Source organism: Gymnoscopelus braueri (assembly GCF_963280865.1).
Source record: "Gymnoscopelus braueri genome assembly, chromosome: 1".
Taxonomy (NCBI): Eukaryota; Metazoa; Chordata; class Actinopteri; order Myctophiformes; family Myctophidae; genus Gymnoscopelus; species Gymnoscopelus braueri.
Window position 1 is genome coordinate 4,091,627 of NC_137603.1, and position 23,996 is coordinate 4,115,622.

General features: G+C 39.2%; 1 protein-coding gene across 1 annotated transcript; it reads left to right on the plus strand.

Annotated features, from left to right (window-relative positions):
* The first annotated feature begins 1,247 nt into the window (after positions 1-1,247).
* Positions 1,248-23,426, plus strand: LOC308090010 (N-lysine methyltransferase SMYD2-A-like). Its single transcript, XM_080435038.1, has 12 exons — positions 1,248-1,628; positions 6,326-6,389; positions 7,033-7,143; positions 9,823-9,883; positions 10,615-10,742; positions 15,744-15,811; positions 16,303-16,405; positions 17,390-17,500; positions 18,297-18,420; positions 19,346-19,520; positions 21,245-21,353; positions 23,081-23,426. Exons 1-12 carry the CDS (start codon positions 1,456-1,458, stop codon positions 23,162-23,164), a joined length of 1,311 nt encoding a protein of 436 aa, XP_080291164.1. The 5' UTR covers positions 1,248-1,455; the 3' UTR covers positions 23,165-23,426.
* Positions 23,427-23,996: the final 570 nt, after the last annotated feature.

The window sequence follows — 23,996 nt, forward strand, 5'->3', positions numbered from 1 at the left end:
CACACACCCTGTGAGACATGTGATCAGACCTGTGCAGCATCAATGTGCACTGATGAAAGCTGTGATGGATGTTCTCTGGTCTACAGGCCTGGAAGGTCACATAGTACTGTTACTGTATTCAGTGCTACTCAACCCGCGGGCCGCATACGGCCCCAACGCAGCGTCTCTGCGGCCTGTCATGGTCATACCAAAAGAAAATAAAAAAATGTTTTGTTTCAATTTGTTTTATTGTGAAGCAGAGGATAAAAATATACATTTCCGTTCAAATGTATTGATTGATTGATGTACTTTTATTTAGTAAGACATGAGAATCACAGTACATGGAAGTACAAATTCACAATACAAGGTCTACTAAACTGGAAGACTCATTAAGCACTTGGCTTGTTTAAGATGAGAACCCCATGCACACAAATCATGATGGATGGGTTGCTTCCTTTTTTTTCTGTAAACAGACATACACAGGGGCGTCAATTGGATATGGCAAGGTAGGGCAGGTGCCATACCCTGGCACCTGCCAAAAACAAAATCATGAATAGTAGCCTAATGCAGGTGTAAGACCATTGTGTTTGTATTATGTTATAGTGCTGCACGATTCTTGCTCAAATGTGAATCACGATTTTCCTCCATAAGAATTGAGATCACGATTCTCACACGATTCTCTTGTAAATATAAAAATATTAAGCAAAAATCGAGGTGTCTGAATCGAGATCACGATCTTTTTTCGATTAATTGTGCAGCACTATTGTGTTATAGGTATAATGCATAGTTTTCTATGCATTAAAAATAATAATAATAATAATCGGCCGCACGCGCCCAGGATAGGTGTCCTTTATTTTAATCTCTGGGAGTTGGCAACTCTAACCTTGCCATATCTTAGCTTTTGCTGAACTGACGCCACTGGACATACACACAAAATAAACAGGTACAGTGAAAAGTATATGATGTCAAAATGTAAATTTTCTTGTACATTTTCTTATAACAATAGCAATGTGTAGTGTGTTACAAAATCGAAAAATCCAAAATAGGACCGACATTTTTAGCTTGCGGCCCTTGGACTTTTGGTATTTTGCTGAGTGGCCCCTGAGCCATCTTAAGTTGAGTAGCCCTGCTGTATATAAACAATGGACAGTACAACGGACAGTACCCGAGACCAACAGCAGGGGGCAGCAACACACCAACCGGCGCCTAGACAAAAAAAGTGGTCGCCAGAAGAAGAACATATACCCACAATGCATTAGTGAAAACAACATGGCGTGTTGACAGACCGTTTGTTGAGAAGCAGGGCAGCAGCAACCATACATACATACATACCACAGCCTACATACACACATACATCCTAACATGTACGTACAGCGTCCGAGAGACACAACAACAGCATAGCGACAGGATCAGAGCGTATCGCAGCCTTCAAACCCTCAGTGATCTCCATTAAAAAGGCCGTTAGAGTGATTCCTGATGAAGAACCTCGGCATAGAGGGGACGGAGCGCTTCCTCAGCCCGGGGAAGAACAGAGGTCTGCGGGCGGTCAGGCACTATGACCCGGGGGAGCTGCTGTTCAGCTGCCCTGCGTACTGCTATGTCCTCACTGTTACTGAGAGAGCTGCTCACTGTGACTACTGCTTTACCAGGTTATTATATTATATATATGTTATATTAATATACACTGTGACTACTGCTTTACCAGGTTATTATATTATATATATGTTATATTAATATACACTGTGACTACTGCTTTACCAGGTTATTATATTATATATATGTTATATTAATATACACTGTGACTACTGCTTTACCAGGTTATTATATTATATTATATATATATATGTTATATTAATATACACTGTGACTACTGCTTTACCAGGTTATTATATTATATATATGTTATATTAATATACACTGTGACTACTGCTTTACCAGGTTATTATATTATATATATGTTATATTAATATACACTGTGACTACTGCTTTACCAGGTTATTATATTATATATATGTTATATTAATATACACTGTGACTACTGCTTTACCAGGTTATTATATTATATATATGTTATATTAATATACACTGTGACTACTGCTTTACCAGGTTATTATATTATATATATGTTATATTAATATACACTGTGACTACTGCTTTACCAGGTTATTATATTATATATATGTTATATTAATATACACTGTGATTACTGTTTCACCAGGTTATTATATTATATATATATGTTATATTAATATACACTGTGACTACTGTTTCACCAGGTTATTATATTATATATATGTTATATTAATATACACTGTGACTACTGCTTTACCAGGTTATTATATTATATATATGTTATATTAATATACACTGTGACTACTGCTTCACCAGGTTATTATATTATATATATGTTATATTAATATACACTGTGACTACTGCTTTACCAGGTTATTATATTATATATATGTTATATTAATATACACTGTGACTACTGCTTTACCAGGTTATTATATTATATATATTATATTAATATACACTGTGACTACTGCTTTACCAGGTTATTATATTATATTATATATATATATGTTATATTAATATACACTGTGACTACTGCTTTACCAGGTTATTATATTATATATATGTTATATTAATATACACTGTGACTACTGCTTTACCAGGTTATTATATTATATATATGTTATATTAATATACACTGTGACTACTGCTTTACCAGGTTATTATATTATATATATGTTATATTAATATACACTGTGACTACTGCTTTACCAGGTTATTATATTATATATATTATATTAATATACACTGTGACTACTGCTTTACCAGGTTATTATATTATATATATGTTATATTAATATACACTGTGACTACTGCTTTACCAGGTTATTATATTATATATATGTTATATTAATATACACTGTGACTACTGCTTTACCAGGTTATTATATTATATATATTATATTAATATACACTGTGACTACTGCTTTACCAGGTTATTATATTATATATATGTTATATTAATATACACTGTGACTACTGTTTCACCAGGTTATTATATTATATATATGTTATATTAATATACACTGTGACTACTGCTTTACCAGGTTATTATATTATATATATTATATTAATATACACTGTGACTACTGCTTTACCAGGTTATTATATTATATATATGTTATATTAATATACACTGTGACTACTGCTTTACCAGGTTATTATATTATATATATGTTATATTAATATACACTGTGACTACTGTTTCACCAGGTTATTATATTATATATATGTTATATTAATATACACTGTGACTACTGTTTCACCAGGTTATTATATTATATATATGTTATATTAATATACACTGTGACTACTGCTTCACCAGGTTATTATATTATATATATGTTATATTAATATACACTGTGACTACTGCTTTACCAGGTTATTATATTATATATATGTTATATTAATATACACTGTGACTACTGCTTTACCAGGTTATTATATTATATATATGTTATATTAATATACACTGTGACTACTGCTTTACCAGGTTATTATATTATATATATATATATTAATATACACTGTGACTACTGCTTTACCAGGTTATTATATTATATATATATGTTATATTAATATACACTGTGACTACTGTTTCGCCAGGTTATTATATTATATATATGTTATATTAATATACACTGTGATTACTGTTTCACCAGGTTATTATATTATATATATGTTATATTAATATACACTGTGATTACTGTTTCACCAGGTTATTATATTATATATATGTTATATTAATATACACTGTGATTACTGTTTCACCAGGTTATTATATTATATATATGTTATATTAATATACACTGTGATTACTGTTTCACCAGGTTATTATATTATATATATGTTATATTAATATACACTGTGATTACTGTTTCACCAGGTTATTATATTATATATATGTTATATTAATATACACTGTGATTACTGTTTCACCAGGTTATTATATGTTTTGTATGGACATTTTTTTTGGGGCAGTTATATGTATATATGTATAATTTCAATGTAGAGATTATTTATTTTTTGATAATATACTGTTTTAGACTGATGACAGGTTCTTGAGTTTACCTGTGATCATAGTTTACTGATGACTCTAAAAATGTTTTAGTTGCTCCACTGCGCCCCCTACAGATATTGTCAATAGAAAAATTCCATTGACCTGATCTGTAGGGGGCGCAGTGGAGTAACTAAATGTTTTTCCATCCGGTGGAATATTTTCTTTTCTGGCCAAAACGTGTATGTTAGACATGAAGTGGGGGGCTCAGAGTGTCCCCACTAAGGAAAGTAGACTTTCAACATCTTAAAACTGTCTTTGTTTTGGCGGGTAGCGGAAGCGTTTTTTTTTTTTTTTTACTAAAGACGAGAGGCTGCGCTACCGAGGGTGTTCGGGCAACGGCTGGAAAGTAACATAGCGTTAAGGAGAACTCCTTCTAACACTATGGACCGGAGCTAGTTTACTGAGGCACTACATTGTCTCTATGCATTTGATGTATGTGTTTACCTTCCTTACTGTAAATCGCTCTGTCTGGATTAAGAGCGTCTGCTAAATGCCTAAATTGTAAATTGTTATGACACTGTATTATTCACTCATATTCATTCGTTATCTATTGATTGATTGAATACTTTATTTAGAAGTTTGCAGAGAAAAAAGCCGATGGAAGTACAGTTCACAATACAAGGTCCACTAAATGTTATGGTTGTTAGGTTATGACTTTTACAGCGGTCAGTTTAGAATGGCAGCCTCCTGAAGGTATTTTTGTTAGGGCAGTTTTGAAAGAGAGTAGGGTTTTACACTCCTTCACTACTTTTGGCAGGGCATTCCACATTTTTGTTGCATAGCAGGAGAACGAATTCAACCCCTTATTTGTGCCAAATCTGGGTTGTGGAGCTGCTTCTGGTGCTACACTCAATGCAGAGAGGTGTAGCAAAAATGGGGGTCAATTCATCTCCTGCAATGTTTTGTTTTTCTCCTTTTTTGGAGGGGATTCAGGGGAAGGCACTGCAGTGTCTGTTTAGATAAGGCTATGTTGTTGTGGGGAGGGCTTACTATGAGATCCAATGCTGGCTCTATCAGTTGATACCACAGTGAGTTAGATAGCGGTAGGTACAGTAGGTACTGTACCTTAGCTAGAGCCACAGCGTGGTGGTGACACTGTCAGCCAGGTCCAGTGAAAGGTTAGCCAGCTATATATAGATGGAACACATGGGTGCTGCTGCGTTACAAGTACTAGTAGGACCCCATGTGCCCTGCACCTTGAAAAGCACCTCCATCGGCGTGTGCTGGAATTACTACACACATATGTGACTGTTTTTGTCTGGGAGACGGTCATTGTGCCCATTCTTCAGGAAAGCAGAAAAACTTTTTTTTTCTCAAAAATGAGTTAATAGCCCAGTTAGACTCTTCACATACTAGAGTATGTCTGACATAAATGTCAGAGCTTAAATCGACATGTAAATATGAAATAAATGCATAAACATGTAGCTACGATATGAAGGTTAGAGGTTAGAGCTAGCAACCTCTAATTCCAAGTGGTGTTTTCTCTACTTAAGAATTTGAACATGACTTCAGTTCTATAAGCTGTAGTTTCAAAACTATTCACTCAAACTTATTAACCAATATATCATTATTTTGCTATGAGTCCCTGCTTTCATATGCCATGAAAATGCTAGATGACTGCCTCCCAGTCAAATGTGGTCACATATATAGATTTCCCCCCCTCTCTCTTCTACTCTCCTTGTTATTGTTTTTGTCATTGTTGCTACAATGTTGAGCAACCAATTTGATACAAATACAGTGTTGAATATTCATTGAAACAATAAGAGAGTGTGTGTGTGGTGTGATTAGGAGGCACATTGGAAATCCTTGATGTGATAATAAATGGTGCATTCATATTGAGCCTTTATCAAAAGCGTTGTACAGTGTGCATTACATTCACACACTGATAGCGAAGCAAACCTAGACGCAAGCGACTTAGACGCTATGATGCTACCTGGCATCTAGAGTTGCAATACCAACCCTTCACAGCCCGTACATCCAAACAGAAAAGTCCTTTCTGATTGTATTAAACAAACGTTTAACTCGCCAACATTGCAGCTGAGCGGAAAGCTTGAATTATCCGACCTCACTGTCAAGTTTGTGTTTCATTAAAATCTACCGTAGACATGTTGTTATGAGCTACTTTCTGTCAATACATTCCGTGCATGTGATTCTTTTTCTGTGTGTCAAGAGTTTGGAAACTATTCTAACGTGTGTCTCCTCATGTGTTTGCAGGAAAGAAGGTCTCTCCAAGTGTGGTAAATGTAAACAGGCCTATTACTGCAATGTGGAATGTCAGGTAAGTGTGTGTGTGTGTGTGTCTGTCTGTCTGTCTTGTTTCTGTACACATACATTTGTTATGCATGTATTTCATGTGTAGACGGCTTGTTTTTCCTCTATCATTGTCACACACCTGGCCTCACAATTTGTTTTTGCATTTTAGGCACATTGTTTGAAGAATTAGCAAAAAAGCTAAAATATTTCATCTACCAGTTCACATTCACATGTGTCTCTACCATTACTTTTTACGGCTCTTCGGGCAGGGCTGGCCAAACCGAATGAGGTTCTTGGAGGACAAAACTATTTTATACTCGCTACGACAGGGGTCTTCAACAGGGGGGTTGGGACCCCTAGGGGATCCTCAGAGTTACTACAGGGGGGCCGCCAAATCTTAAAAATTATTAACCACTTAAACCCTAACATCCCTATTCTGAGGGGAACATTAGCCAGTGCAATGAGCAATAATAATAATTGTCCTCTCTCCTTTACTGTGTGTGTGTGTGTGTGTGTGTGTGTGTGTGTGTGTGTGTGTGTGTGTGTGTGTGTGTGTGTGTGTGTGTGTGTGTGTGTGTGTGTGTGTGTGTGTGTGTGTGTGTGTGTGTGTGTGTGTGTGTGTGTGTGTGTGTGCGTGCGTGCGTGCGTGCGTGCGTGCGTGCGTGCAGAAAGGTGACTGGACCATGCATAAAATGGAGTGTTCAGCTATGTGCGCTTATGGAGAAAACTGGTGTCCATCGGAGACAGTCCGCCTGGTGGCCAGGATCATCATGAGACAAGTAAGAATATATCTCTGCTGACCGGCAGAAACCAGCTAACTCCAAAATGTTCATTTTTCAGGAAATGACTAAATCAAAACGGAAAGTTGAGTTAGGAGGTTTTGTTCATCATTGATAAGAACAGCTGAATCCAAGCTCACTATGAGGTTGGAGGTCAAAAGGGGGGTGGAGCCTGGAGTCAGCAAAACCAGCTAACTCCACCCCCCTTTGGTGGAGTTAGCTGGTTTAGCAGACAGTTTGAGGATCCAATGGAGTTAGCTGCTTTTGTCAGAAGCGCTTTTTAATGCTTTTCATTCGTTCAATCTTTTTTTTACCAACACACGTAAAGGGTGTTCAATGGCCCTGATTCATGGAAAAACATGCAAAAGCATCAAAATGGAGTTTACTGGTTTCTGCCGGACAGCAACGAATTAATAATAATAATCTCGCAACTATCAACTAGGTTGTGACGGTATGGATTTATTAAAGTGGAATCAGAATCCCTTTTATTCAACAGAATTATATTGCCACTCTGTTGGCGTTCAGGGGTTAACCACTTACTGTAAGCCCTATGTACTTTGCTGACTGAGGTCCTCCAGGGCTCCATCCTTGGCCCCCTCCTTTTTTCCCCCCCTCTACACCAAATCTCTTTGCTGAGCTTGTAGATCGGATATTTTAACCCATTAAGGCCTGAGGTTTCCGATTCTACAAAATGTCTTCTAAATTTTAAGTTTTCTGAAAAACGTATGTTTTTATATATCAGTGGTGCTCAATCCTTTTCATGTCAAGGACCCCCCAAAATTATTTGTATTTGGCTGCGGACCCCCATCTCAAAATATGTTGTTCCAGGGACCCCCCAGAAGCAAAGATTTGAGTTACAAATGTTTGCTTTAAAAAATATATATATTCAAAGATTAGCATAAATAGCAGATCTACAAGCTCATAGCCACGCTATGAGCTTGTAGATCTGCTATTTTTGAATAGCCAAAGAAATCTTAAAATGACAGAGATGCGTCCCTGGAACGCATCTGTGTCACTTTAGATGTCTTTGGGCTATTCAAAAATAGCAGATATACAAGCTCATAGCGCGGCACCGAGTGCCGCGCTATGAGCTTGTATATCTGCTATTTTTCAAAAAAATAGCAGATTATTTAAAGATTTTTTTTCAAAAAACTCTTAGGATTTAAAAAACATTGTTAAGAATGGCCTCAGGTCTTAAAGGGTTAAGTGAATGTTGGCCTAGTCTGTCGTCCCCAGAATAGGGACGCTGGGGTTCATGTGGTTAACTGGACCAGGCAACTTCCCAAACGGCCGCACGACCTCCTGACCCTCTCTGCCTGCCCGCCCCAGATCTGATCCAAGATTAGAAGCAGAGCCGGGATAGTAGCACTGGTCTGGATAATACAGGCTCTTTAACCATTTATACTGGGATAGTAGCACTGGTCTGGATAATACAGGCTGTTTAACCATTTATACTGGGATAGTAGCACTGGTCTGGATAATACAGGCTGTTTAACCATTTATACTGGGATAGTAGCACTGGTCTGGATAATACAGGCTGTTTAACCATTTATACTGGGATAGTAGCACTGGTCTGGATAATACAGGCTATTTAACCATTTATACTGGGATAGTAGCACTGACTGGATAATACAGGCTATTTAACCATTTATACTGGGATAGTAGCACTGACTGGATAATACAGGCTATTTAACCATTTATACTGGGATAGTAGCACTGGCTCGATAGTACAGGCTATTTAACCATTTATACTTCTTCTTGGCACGGAAAAGTTTGAGAACTCCTGAGCCACCTCTAACCGAATGGGGGTTAGACGTGGCTCAGGAGGTAGAGGAAACGTTTCAACTATACACTATTTAGCATTAGTTAAGCATTAGTGAATACTTAATTCATCATGAATTCATCATTTTTATAGCATTATTCATACATTACTAAGTATGTACTTCAAAGTAAACTCCATTTTAACCATGATGGATTCATTGAAAACACTGAAGGGGCCGTGTTTTTTCAATGACTTTTTCTCTTTTTGATTTTTTTTGGGGTGAAAAATCGAATTAAAAATAATTAAATCATATTTTTTTGTGACCTGGGTTTGAATCTCCAGTAGGACATGAAAGTTACAGAGTGCACCTTTAACAGCACAGAAATAGTTTTATCTTCCTTTCTTAGAATGGAGCAGGAATTGTGGAGAGAGAGAGAGAGAGAGAGAGGAGGAGAGTGGAAATGGTGAAGCAATAACATTGTCTCTGTCGGGTGGAAACATCCAAAACTGTTGCTTTTCTGGATTCAAATTCAAAAATAGCAAAAGTGCTTTTGATGCTTTTGTGTGACACTGAGTGTAGTATGATCAATATGTACTTCATCACGTCATTGGAGAAAATTACTTGTAAGTTAACCAGTTCTTTTTTGTCACTGCTCCTAATTGTGAACACAGCACTGGGAACACTTATTGGCTTATAGCAGCCAAACAACTGAATAATTCAAGTTAACTTTTGACCAGAAGACGACGAGACATTTGTACAGCATTGGTCTTTGTCACCATAAGCTAGAGAAAACAATTCAATTCATTCCTTTTATTTTGAGGTTCTATTTTGCAAGTGTGCGTTTGTGCTTGTCTAAGTAGATGCACTGTGTGTGTGTGTGTGTGTGTGTGTGTGTGTGTGTGTGTGTGTTTTCCAGAAAGTCACAACAGAACGCACTCCCTCAGAAAGACTGCTGCTCCTATCTGAATTTGAGGCTCGTAAGTAGGCCTGTGTGTTTAATTATGTTTCGTATGCTTGGTTACATGTGTGTGGGTATGCTTAATTACATGGTGTGTTTGTGCATGTATGTCAAATTCCATCTGTGTTACTTGTAGAGTTGATATTAAAGTACAGAAAATTGGAAACACTCCGGTAAAGTAAAAAAATCCTCAAAAGTGTACTTAAAGGAGAAATCCGGACATTTTAAGTGTTATCTTTGATGTGTCGTTACTCACCTACCGACGTAAAAAGTGGCATTGTTTTTTTCCAGAGATTCCCCTGTCGTCATTTTTTCAACCCCCTCCGTTGTCATAATGGGAGCGCGTGGCATAGGGAAATTCGTCTATTATAACTGATGCAAAGTTATTTTTTTCTCTACTACTACTCATTGTGGAGTCTCATGATAGTCAAACATGCAGTGAAAGTTCCTGAGAGGCTACCGCTAATGCCGAACGAGCTAACGCTAGTTGCTTGTTTCTCTCCCAGAACCTGGCAACTTGGTGTTGCCAGGTAGACTTTTTACGTCGGTAGGTGAGTAACGACACATCAAAGATAACACTTAAAATGTCCGGATTTCTCCTTTTAAGTACAGTACCTGAATGAATGCACTTAGTTACTTTACACCACTGTCGAGAAGCAGTCGTATCAGTATGTTTTAGGAGGTCTGAAGCTCAGCTTTTTAGTGACATTGAGATGTTGGAGCAAAGCGTAATATTTCTGTGTCTTTCAGATCTGGACAAGTTGGACAGTGAGAAGGAGGAGATGAACCAGACAGACATCGCAGCGCTGCATCACTTCTACTCCACACACATCCACGACTTCCCCGACGACCAGACTCTGACGGAGCTGTTTGCACAGGTGAGACCCAACGAAAACAATTATTACATAACCTGCCTGATCGCACATTATTTGAGATGAACTGGGGACCCCCCAGTGTTGATTTTGACAGCACATTTTGATTTAGTTTTAGTCATAGTCTTTTGAATAAAATTCCATTTAGTTTTAGTCATATTTTAGTCATCTGAAATGTTTTGTCTAGTTTTAGTCGACTAAATCTACAGTTGATTTAGTCGACTAAAATGTATGTTGGCGGTGCCTTGATGGCGTCATAATGGCTGATTTTACACTTGTTTGCATGCTGAAAATAGCCGACCTACAAGCTCACAACGCGTCGCAGCGCAACGCGCTGTGAGCTTATAGATCTGCTATTTTCAGATTTTTGCTCAACACCCGAGCTCAACCAAACATAAAATGACTTGTCTTTTAGTTCTACTGGATCTCTTCTCCACTAGATCCCTCACTAACATTTTAGTCTAGTTTTCATTTAGTTTTCGGCAGTGAAAAAAGGTAGTCGACGAACATTTATGTCATAGTTTTAGTCGACGAAATCAACACTGGGACCCCCCCCCCCCCACACTGACAAGCACTTGGACTTGTAGGAGTTGAGGCATTACATTTAGTTAGGTTAGGTTCATCATTCGGGGACCCCCCCCCCTCCCTGGGTGTCCCGGCCCCCAGTTTGGGAACCAGGGACCGAGAAGAACCTCTGGGAGGGGTGTGGTCTGTGTGACAGCTGTGGGATCTTTACTGGTCTGCATGGGTTCTGTGTCAGCACACACAACACACACACACACACACACACACACACACACACACACACTCTTTGACTTTACTGGAGTATTTCCAATTTTCTATACTTTTACTTCTACTACTCCACTACATCTCAGAGGCAAATATTGTACTTTTACTTTAGTAACTTTAGTTACTTTGTAGATTCCGGACTTTTACTTGTAACAGACTATTTCTACATTGCAGTATTGATAATTTTCAAAATGTGAGTACTTTTTCCACCACTGACACACACTCCTCTATGCCATACACTCTCTGTGTGTGTGTGTGTGTGTGTGTGTGTGTGTGTGTGTGTGTGTGTGTGTGTGTGTGTGTGTGTGTGTGTGTGTGTGTGTGTGTGTGTGTGTGTGTGTGTGTGTGTGTGTGTGTGTGTGTGTGTGTGTGTGTGTGTGTGTGTGTGTGTGTGTGTGTGTGTGTGTGTGTGTGTGTGTGTGTGTGTACAGCTGTCCTGAACTCGTTAAGGCCCCTGTCACACTGTCGTCCAGCATGTGTGGCTGACAATCCGGTGTGTTTTTTGGGCCGTGTCCTACTAGCACTTACGGCAGTAGTCAGACATTAGCTGTGGCTGTTCACCCATCTGCCTCTATGGTAATATGATGATTGCTGGGTCATATGTATGTTATTGTCCAAAGTCATGACAAGTTTGATCATGTGACGAGACGATGTATTGTCTCGTCACATTATATTACTATATACTACTCTTATAGCTAGTTTAGGCACACATTTTGCATGTCAACACTAACAAGCAAGCGGAGAACATTGCTAGCTGAGCAAGTAGTCATCATCAGTTTAAAACAAAAGTTTGTTTCACATCGTAATCCTAATCATTTTTTATTTTCCCACAGGGATATTCAGTCTCATAGAAATACACATAACAATATAATACAACACAACACCAAGACAACACATGAAGTCCACAGGATACACAAACTAACATAGTATCAGCTAGGCAGTTAGTTTAGTGCAGCAATGGCTGAATGGACAAAACTGCTACTGAAACGAACGTTTTGCCATTTCAAAGTTCTATATCTTCGTCCGGAGTGAAAAGTGACGATTAAGAGGATGATCAGTGTCATTTGCTATTGTGAGTGATAAACGTTCTACATACCTTAAATATTATACCGTTTCTCTCTCTATCTAAGTCGAGACCGCAAACTAGGAAAGAGGTCTTGTTGGGCTCTGTAGGATAAGAAGGACTGCATGCTGCGTGGGTTTCTATAGCTGTCAAGAGGTGCACACACATCCAAACATTTTGACGGGTGCTGGATCATAATAGATAAACTGTAAAGAAAAAGACCCTGTAAAAAAAACTGTAAAGAAAAAAACCCTTTAAAGCCTGAGGTTCCGATTCTGCAAAATGTCTTCTAAATCCTAACAGTTTTCTGAAAAACGTATGTTTCTATATCAGTGGTTCTCAAACTTTTTGTGTCAAGGACCCCCACAATGATATGTATTTGGCTGCGGACCCCCATCTCAAAATATTTTGTTCCAGGGACCCCCCAGAAGCAAAGATTTGAGTTAAAAATGTTCGCTTAAAAAATATATGTATTCAAAGATTTGCACACATTTTCTCGATTTCTCAAAAATAGCAGATCTACAAGCTTGTAGCGCGGCACTCGGTGCCGAGCTACGAGCTTGTAGATCTGCTATTTTTGAATAGCCAAAGTGTAAAATAAGGCTTTTTTAGCTCAAATAAAAAAATAAAAACACATTGAGTGCCAATCGCGTAAATCTACGCGAACCTAAATAATTGCGCAGCGTGCCAGTTGCGTAGATTTACGCGAAGTGGTATTTTTTTTTTACTCGCAGGTTCACATTTCACATTGTAGGCCTCGTTCGCCACGACACATTTTGTGGCGAACGTTCGTCACGACAGAGATTTTCGTTCTCATCCGCCTCCTCTCTAAAGCGGAAACTAAATCTCCATTTTCTCGGTTGTTGTTTTTCTCATCGCTGATCGCTGTTTAACATAAACCATTGTAGCTTCAAGATGGCGGATCGCAGATCGAAACGGTTTTCACTGGGCGTCTCACACAGATCCCCTGTGTGTTTACAAACAGTTGAACGCGTGATTTTAACGAATTTAGCGATGTCTGTGGCGACGTGAAAAAAAGCTAAAAAACAACAATAAATCGCTGGCACTGGTGAGTACATTATGATATTAAACTCTGGCGTGGAATGTGTTAATGGGTTAAACCTGACGAAGGCCGGAAAGGCCGAAACTAAGAAAGAAAATGGTACCGCTCTATTAATACATTATTTTGGGAGCATGAAGACGGTGTGCAGCCTCCCTCTTTTTCTTTAGCGTGGGTGTCCTCTGCGTCCTCCGGTCTTCATTAAAAGACAAGTACACACTCCTGCCCTTGACCAAGGTACTGGCATTATATTAAAAAGTGGAGTTGGGCCCTGGGAGCTGCACTGTGGTCGCTCACTGCTCCCCAAGTAGTTAGGACGGGGTCAGATGCTGAGAAACATCTCCTACGGCCTACGGCATAATAAAGTATTATACAACATTCAAGGAGACGTTGTGGCCTGCACAACATGGTTACACAAACATTTCTTCTTTTTGTATTATTCTTTTTACCCCAATTTAGTCGTTATTCCCATTAATTCCTCCACACACACATGTCTGTGTTGTCACTGCCGTCGTATCCTACTGACTCACCTGCCAGTGAGGAGCCCCCACCAGGAGGACGTAGAGCCTTCGTCCTACTCCTCCCGCTCAACACTCCCTACTGACAGGTGCCGCTCCCGTGACGACTCCTGTCATAAAAAAAATAAAATGTATTTTCTTTTATAATATTACTGTTCAAGTTTTATAATATTACTGTTCAAATAATATTACTGTTCAAGACTGTAACAAACACATCTGTAAGTAAATTGTTGATTCTGGACTTATTTAGATTTTCAGTATGTACAATTAGCTGCTTAATCTTTATTACTTGTCAAGCATACTGTAACAACCAAATATTTTAAGTAAATGGTTGGTTCTCAACTCAGAGTGCATTTTTTCCTTGTGTGTCCCTCAACACAGGATTTAAGAATCCCAGGCCTAAAATAACACAGTGTCAAAGTAGCTAGATTAGAGAAAAAATAACTAATAAAAAACTCAGAATTTTGCGAGCGGCGCTTCGCGCGGGCACAATGCCCCTGGCCCTCGGCTTGGTACCTGAGACAAAATGTGGCCCTTGGGGAACCCTGCCGTAGGAATACGTGCGGTGACAAACATCACCCTCTCCGCCCGGCTTCCCTCCCCCTGAACACGGGCCAATTGTGTTCGTGTAGACGCTCGACATTACACACATATTTCTATCTATATGTTGATTATACACACAGTTACACAATTATACCACACACACACACATGCTCCAGTTCTTAAATTAGCCGTTGATTTATGTTCTGGCCTGCCTTCTAATGGCTGACAAAAACATTGGCCCCCATGAGGCTAAACTTACTTGCCGACCTTTGATTTATTCTTTGCCACAGCCTGGAGAAAGGCCATTTCATATCCACTCTGTCGGGTCCAAAACTGTTACTTTTCAGGATTCTAATTCAAAAGTAGCAAAAGTAGCAGTATGTGTTAGTATAACTTCATCATAATATTAACAGTAGTTGTGACAGGTCTCTTCCCCAAGTTAACTTAAAGGAGTAGTTCACCCAAAGAATGACTTATTTTCTATCAATTGCACACCCCATGAAGCCTTGAATCCATGGATTTATTTGTGTTTTTGTGGCATTCCTAAGCCAATAATTTTATTCCTGTCTCCTACCGGCTAATGTATCCGGTAGGAGACACAAAGTAGATTATTTGTGTCTCCTACCGGAAATACACCCGGGCATCAAATTATTGGCTTAGGAATGCGACAAAAAACTAAATAAATCCATGAATTCAAGAATTCAAGGCTTCATGGGGTGTGCAATTGATAGAAAATAAGTAATTTTTTGGGTGAACTCCTCCTTTAAAGAAAGTTTTCCCATCTGTTCTTTGGACATCCCACCAGCGCCATCTGTTGACCATCAGCTGTAGTCTTTGAGAACCAATGCTGTCTACACACACACACACACACACACACACACACACACACACACACACACACACACACACACACACACACACACACACACACACACACAGATTCTGTGTATAAGGAATGGGAATTATAGCTCATAGCAGTGGTGCTCAAAGTGTTTTCTCTTTGTCTGTCTGTCTGTCTGTCTGTCTGTCTCCAGGTGAACTGCAATGGTTTCACCATTGAGGATGAGGAGCTTTCCCATCTAGGATCGGCTGTTTTTCCTGAGTAAGATGGTGTGATTAAACCTTTTTATTCATTTAAAAACTCATTTAAATACATTTTTTCATAGATTTCATAGGTAGCTTCATAGACTTGTTCGACAGCACTATCATCAGTGTTGGATTCATGTTAAAGGGATAGTTCACCATATTTTTTTTGTTTTCGTTGCATTCCTGAGCCAATAATTTGATGACCGACAGCCGTTCCGTATGGAGACACAAAGGAGACTCTGTCATAGTCTCTGTCATTTCATATGTTCTCTGTCCAGTGGAAACCTCTATGTCCAAAACAGTAACTTTAAAAAAACGAGCTTTATGTATATCTGCTACTTTTGATGCGTTTGTGTGACGCTGTAGTATGATCAAGTAGGACGTTAATTTATGAAAAAATTATATGGAGATGAGAGGTTTCTGCGAGACAGCGACGATATTCTAAAACTCGTATTCCTTGTCATTTGAATGTCCTGCTCTCTCTCTCTCTCTGTCCCCTGTGTTCAGCGTAGCGTTGATGAACCACAGCTGTCAGCCTAACGTCATAGTGACGTATAAAGGCACGGTGGCTGACGTCAGAGCTGTGAGGGACATCCACCCTGGTGACGAGGTAAGACCCCTGATTAAACCCTGGTGACGAGGTAAGACCCCTGATTAAACCCTGGTGACGAGGTAAGACCCCTGATAAAACCCTGGGGACGAGGTAAGACCCCTGATAATAAAACCCTGGTGACGAGGTAAGACCCCTGATTAAACCCTGGTGACGAGGTAAGACCCCTGATAAAACCCCTGGTGACGAGGTAAGACCCCTGATAAAACCCTGGGGACGAGGTAAGACCCCTGATAATAAAACCCTGGTGACGAGGTAAGACCCCTGATTAAACCCTGGTGACGAGGTAAGACCCCTGATAAAACCCCTGGTGACGAGGTAAGACCCCTGATAAAACCCTGGTGACGGGGTAAGACCCCTGATTAAAAGTGGTTCTAGTGTTGATTTTGATTTGACAGCAAATTTTGATTCAGTTTTAGTCATAGTCTTTTGAATAAAATTCCATTTACCGGTAGCTTTAGTTATATTTTAGTCATCTGAAATGTTTTACTGTTAGTCTAGTTTTATTTAGTCGACTAAATATCATACGATTATAGTCAACTAAATCTACAGTTGATTTAGTCACAGTAATGTTGATTTAGTCGACTAAAATGTATGTTGGTGTCTTGATGGCGTCGTAATGGCTGATTTTACACTTTGTTGCATGCTGAAAATAGCCGATCTACAAGCTCACAACGTGTCGCGGACGCGTTGTGAGCTTGTAGATCTGCTATTTTCAGAGCACAACACCCGAGCTCAACCAAACATGAAATGACTTGTCTTTTAGTTCTACTTGATCTCTTCTCCACTAGATCCCTCACTAACATTTTCATCTGGTTTTTATTGGTTGATGAAATAGTCCCTGTATTTAGTCTTAGTTTTAGTCATCATACCTTAGTTTTTATTTAATTTATTTAAGACGTTAATCTCTCTCTCTCTCTCTCTCTCTCTCTCTCTCTCTCTCTCTCTCTCTCTCTCTCTCTCTCTCTCCCCCCCTCCCCCCAGATGTTCAACAGCTACATAGATCTGCTGTATCCGACAGATGACAGGAACGAGAGGCTCATAGATTCCTACTTCTTCACCTGTGACTGTATGGAATGCAGCACCAGGTCCAAGGTACCCAACACTACATAAGCTCATTGGTCCTTTCACGCATGTTGCATGCCAAAGGAGAATGTCCGTTTCAGATGCGTTCACACATGAAGGTAAACGTAGCCCGTTTGATAAGGCGAGGGGCGGGGTCTGGGTAGTAGACCCACACTTTAGCTACTCCCACTTAACCCTGTAAGACCGGGAACGCATCTCTTGTCATTTTTTGATTTCTTTGGCATGTAGAATCGGCTTCAGGTCTCAATGGGTTAAGACCTGAAGCCGATTCTACAAATGTCTTCTGAATCCCAACAGTATTCTGAAAAAAACTGTTTCTATATCAGTGGTGCTCAAACTTTTTCATGTCAAGGACCCCCAAAATGATATGTATTTGGCCGCCGACCCACATATCAAAACATGTTGTTCCAGGGACCCCCCAGAAGCAAAGATTTGAGTTAAAATGTTTGCTTTAAAATAATATATATTCAAAGATTTGCACACATTTTCACGATTTTTCAAAAATAGCAGATCTACAAGCTCATAGCGCTATGAGCTTGTAGATCTGCTATTTTTGAATAGCCAAAGTGTAATATAATGCTTTTTAGCTCAAATCAAAAAATGACACAGATGCGTTCCAGGTCTTAACTCTCTGCCTGCCAAAAACGTTTATAAACGGGTTTTTTTATTAATTATTCTTTATTTTCTTGGTTTTTCCGTTTTTCCGTTCTTCACAGAGAACCAGGAGATAATATTTTCCAAAATGTTGCTGCTCCATTCACTTCAATGTTAATTCAATGTCTTCAATGTCTCTCTCTATCTATAGGACAAAGCTAAGATGGAGATCAGGAAGAAGTTGGACCCTCCTCCTGACCCAGAGGACATCAAAACCATGGTCTACTACGCCAAGAACGTCATCGAGGAGTTCAGGAGGGCCAAGCACTACAAGAATATCCTTCCATCCACAGGAGTCGTTTTAGGAATTGACTGGGTTTTAGTTTTTATTTCGTTTTCAGCCTTTTTTTGTTTTAGTTTTTCAGATATTATGACGAAAATAAAAAATACGTTGGAAAAAAAAACAAGGCACATCTTCCAAAAAAGTAGGGGAAAAAAACCTTTAATGTAAAGGCTAGTTACTCTTTGAACAATAAAAACTAAGATGATGATGAAGGTGAAGATTGAAGAAGGTAGGATGAAAGAATGCATGACAGATATGATGGTGGGAAAACTAAAACAAAGATGATTTAACTAGCTATTCTATTTTGTTTTAGTTCGCCTTTAAGTTAGTTAAATTTAGAATTTTCTTCATTTTAGTTCTTTAATTTAGGTGGGGGTTTTCTTTTCTTTCTTTCTTTTTTTCTTTCTTTTTTTAGTTTTTTAGTTTTTAGGTTTTAGTTTTTCAGTTAACTAAATCAGTGGTTCTCAAACTTTTCCATGTCAAGGACCCCCAAAATGATATGTATTTGGCCTGCGGACCCCCATCTCAAAATATTTTGTTCCAGGGACCCCCCCAGAAGCAAAGATTTGAGTTACAAATGTCAGCTAAAAAGTATATATATATTCAAGGCTTTGCACAAATGTTCACGATTTTTCAAAAATAGCAGATCTGCAAGCTCATAGCGCGGCACTCTGTGCCGCGCTATGAGCTTGTAGATCTGCTATTTTTGAATAGCCAAAGTATAAAAAGTTAAAATTATTGTGATGCCATATTAACACATTTCGCTGGGAACCCCCCCAAGGACCCCTGGGGGTCCCCGGACCCCACTTTGAGCATCAATGAACTAAATGATTGTTTAGTGTTTAGTCTTGGTTTGTAATGAAGTGTAAAAACCCTGGTGGGTTGGTTCCTCCTCCTTGACCTTTGGCCCCTTGCACCTCCCAGCGAGCTGTTGGAGATGTGTGAGCTGAGTCAGGAGAAGATGGCCTCCATCTTCGGGGACACCAACGTGTACATGCTGCACATGATGTACCAGGCCATGGGGGTGTGTCTGTACATGCAGGACTGGGACCAGGCCATGAGCTACGGGGAGAAGATCGTAGGGCCCTACAGGTCAGGAGCTGACGTCCCCCTGTTCTGTGTCTATGTCTTTAGAAGAGAACGTTTGTTAGTCCATTAACACATTGATTGCCAGAATTATTTCAGATTTTTTGCATTTTCATGCCAGGGTTTTTACATTGAAAAAAAAAAAGTACTCAGGAGCTGAGATACATATTTTTTAAGTTTTAAGTTAACAAGGAAGTGGATGGGAGTCTAGATCTTCGACAAATCATATCTCCTTGGTCTTTGGGTCAAATTAAAAATTAAAAAAAGAAAAAAAAAAAGAAAAAAAATTTTTTCTTCTTAAAAACGAGTTAACTCGATCTTGGCAATCAATGTGTTAACTCTCTCACTGCCAAGAACAACTTACTGTATAACTTATTATTTTTTGAGAAAAACGTTCAGAACCCAACATATCGTGATCCGAAGATTTGCTGCTCCATTCACTTCTTGGTGAACTTATTACTTAACACATCGGGTGCCAGAATTGTATAATAACAGATTACGTTCGGCGCCCGAAATCTCACCGTCTGCAACGCTGTGCTGTTTAGAGCTGTAGACTCCACGACGAGCAATCCATGGTAAACAATGCATGTGTGCAGGGTGCACAATGGTCCTGGCTAAAGCCTGGAACAACAACGTGTCTCATGCGAGTCACCATTGCGGAGCGATCGCGCATCGAGAATGACTCGTTTTGCCCACTGTAAAAAGTTAAGGAGATACAGAGGTTTTTAGCAAGGAGATAGAATGGAAGCGGATGGGAGCCAGATTTTTTTGGCACGGTGATCCATCTGTCCCTTACTTCTTAGAGTGTTCATGGGTGATTCCAGGGCTGCGCTAGCCCCCCCCCCCCCCCCTTGTGGAAAAAAAATTAAAAACAAAAAGACTGATAACACGCAATTTTACGGTTTCGGCACCAAAGCGCTACTCTTTGAAAACATGTAATTTTCCGGTTTTGGCACCCGATGTGTTAAAAAGGCTGTATCTCGGCTCCTGTGTACTTTTTTTTTTTACTATGTATTTTTGGCCGAGACATGCTATTTTCAAAGGCGTATAAAAGCGACCAGGAGATCGCGAACTCGCGATGACATTTTTTTTTCTTCGTGGAAGCACAGTGCAACCCTCAGTGATTAGCAACCATCAGGGGATCGATCATACTGGAGATAAATATTCTGTGACTACTTGAAAAAGGTAACAAAATAAAAAAAATCGCTGGCAGCGGGTGCACGCAGCCAGAAATAAGTCTGTCAGTGAAAGAGTTAAGGGTTCTATGGGTTAATGTAACGTTATACATTATGTGTCCTCTTACAGTCATCATGGAGACATCATATTTTCATCAGCCTTCATCACAGCGCCTCATTAATATGTTGTTGCTGTCGGGCAGACACTTTGTATCTGTATATTTCAACTTGTTGTTTTTGTAAATTAATGCCCCACTTTGTCATACCACAGTGTCAGAAACAAGTAGTTGCATCGCGACCTGTTGTGAACTTGTAGATCTGCTATTTCCGCATTTTTTTAAATAATAATAATACATTTTATTTGTATTGCACTTTTCATTCACAGGGAATCCCAGAGTGCTACATGTTTAAAACAAATAATCGATCCTAGAAGGTTACAAGGTTAAATGCTTATAATGACGTTGTCTCTGGTTTTCCTATGCAGCGTGCACTATCCACCGTTCTCTCTGAATGTAGCCTCATTATAACGACGTTGTCTCTGGTTTTCCTGTTCAGCGTGCACTATCCACCGTTCTCTCTGAACGTAGCCTCCATGTATCTGAAGCTGGGTCGTCTCTACTTGGGTCTGGAGAGGAAGAATCAGGGAGTCAAGGCTCTGAAGAAGGTAAAACACATAATATATATATTCTTGTTTTTGTCTGTCTGCACACAGACAGACATGCACACATTAAAACCTGGGCTCTAACCAGTAGAACCACAGTCTTACACTGTTGGCCACTGAACAGCTCCTGTCATCAGTATATGCCCATATATGGGCATGCCTGCTTTTGTGCCCATATATGGAGCTGAGTCGTGGTTTGTTTATGGTTATGTTCATGTTGTCAAAGTGATTTGGCCGTGGTTTGTTCATGGCTGAGTCAGAATGACGTCAGAGGTCCGCCGCCCGCTGAACCGCCCACCCTCCCATTGGCCAATTTTAAAGGGATAGTTCATCCAAAAAAACGATCTATTAGTCACCCCATGGAGACTTGAATTCATGGATTTTTTTTAGTTTTTGTCTCATTCCTAAGACAATAGTTTGATGCCCAGCGGACCGGTAGGCAGCGGTTCCGGTAGGAGACACAAAGGAGACTCTTTGTGTCTCCTACCGGAACCGCTGACGGTCATCAAATTATTGTCTTAGGAATGAGACAAAAACTAAAAAATATCTATGAATTCAAGTCTCCATGGGGTGACTTGAATTCAGAAAAAAAGTCATTTTGGGGGTGAACTACCCCTTTTATTATAGGATCTCACTCGTCATTCCTTGTATCACCTCTTGTTGCCTATTTTTGTGGTTGATGCTGTATGTTAAGGCCTTTGCAGACAGGGTACGATTTAACCTGCAGTTTTAACCGCATGCGAAAAGACGCACAAATCGAACTGTTTTCGATTGGGAAAAAAACGCATCGCCGCAGCCACTTGCCGCACGGTAAATTGGGAGCCGGTGTGCATGAGGTCATAGAGAACCATGTGTTCTTTAAAAAAACAATATTGTCCTTTTTTTCCGTGCGAAAAAAATCGCACCCTGTCTGCAAAGGCCTTAAGTCACTTGTTTACATACTGTATGTTACGTTATTTAGAAACGTATTTGCTTGACCACAAATACTAAGAATTAAAGATAAAATAAATTAAAAAAACGCTATCTAATGTGCAGATTAAATCCCGGACTGGAATACCAGCTACCCAAACGGATCTGACCCTCAGTGTTCACTATATTGTAAAAGCTGTTGACAGTGGTGGAGAAAGTACTCACCTTTTTTACTCAAGTAAAAGTATCAATACTGCAATGTAGAAAGACTCGGTTACAAGTAAAAGTCTGGAATTCAAAATGGACTTGGGTAAAAGTACAAAAGTATTGGTATCAAAATGTACTTAAAGTACCAAAAGTAAAAGTACTCATTATGCAGAATGTCCCATTTCACAAGATTTCAAATGTCTAAAAAATCATTTGAAAATAGCCAATCTACAAGCTCACAATGTGTCGCGACGCATTGTGAGCTTGTAGATCGGCTATTTTCAAACGGCCGAAATGTAGATAGGGCTGAAGTGGTTAATGTATGTTTTGTAATAATAATAAAAATCTACAAAATAACTAGTAACTAAAGTTTTCAAATAATTGTAGTGGAGTAAAAGTGCAATATTTGCCTCTGAGATGTAGTGGAGTAGAAGTAAAAGTACTGAAAATGTGGAAACACTCCAGTAAAGTAAAAAAAATACCTCAAAGTTTTACTTAAGCACAGTACTTGAGTAAATGTACTTAGTTACTTTACACCACTGGCTGTTTAAACGGATCAAATCCATTACAAATTATTTTAACGATGGTGTGAATGTATTTCCTCTTTTGTCCAGGCGGCGGCCATCATGGAAGTGGCTCACGGGAAGGATCACCACTACGTCGCCGAAGTCAAGCGAGAGATCGAGGAGCTGAAGTAGCGGGAGAGGAAGAGGAGGAGGAGGAGGAGGAGGAAGAAAAAAGAGAGCGCGAGATCCACACGCTCGAACAGCGCGCCACGCTGCCTGCGGCGCGTTGGGAGCTTCGTGTAAATCGTCTCTTTTCAGTGCCTGACACCTGGCACACCCACTTAGTAATAAATCTGACTAAAGAAGAAGGAGGGAACACCTTCTCCAAGCAACACAAGAAAACAAGTTGCATCTGTTCTGCACGGCATGCATCGTTTACCTTTCTCTTTTTTCTTTTTTTAAGGTAGATTAAGTGATATTATGTTTTGGTTGAAACAAAAAAAAAGTATTTTTTATACTTTGGCTATACAAAATTAGCAGATCTACAAGCTTTGAGCTTGTAGATCTGCTTTTTTGTGAAAATGTGTGCAAATCTTTGAATATACATTTTTTTTTTAAGCGAACATTTTTAATTCAAATCTTCGCTTCATGGGGGTCCCTGGAACTATATATTTTGAGATGGGGGTCCACTCCGCGGCCAAATACATATCATTTTGGGGGTCCTTGACATGAAAAGGTTTGAGCACCACTGATATAGAAACATACGTTTTTTCAAAAAACTGTTAGGATTTAGAAGACATTTGTAGAATTCCCAGAAGCAAAGATTTGAGTTAAATATGTTCGCCTTAAAAATAAATATATATATATATATATTCAAAGATTTGCAAAAATGTTCACGATTTTTCAAAAAATAGCAGATCTACAAGCTCGTAGCGCGGCACTCGGTGCCGCGCTATGAGCTTGTATATCTGCTATTTTTGAATAGCCCAAAAAATCTAAAAGTTCTTTCCTGGAGAAAAGCGCT

Coding starts and splice junctions, on each gene's coding strand:
- LOC308090010 (XM_080435038.1), top strand. CDS start 1,456: ATGAAGAACCTCGGCATAGAGGGGACGGAGCGCTTCCTCAGCCCGGGG. Junction 16,406..17,389: donor ACATCCACCCTGGTGACGAG/GTAAGACCCCTG, acceptor CCCTCCCCCCAG/ATGTTCAACAGCTACATAGA. Junction 17,501..18,296: donor AATGCAGCACCAGGTCCAAG/GTACCCAACACT, acceptor CTCTATCTATAG/GACAAAGCTAAGATGGAGAT.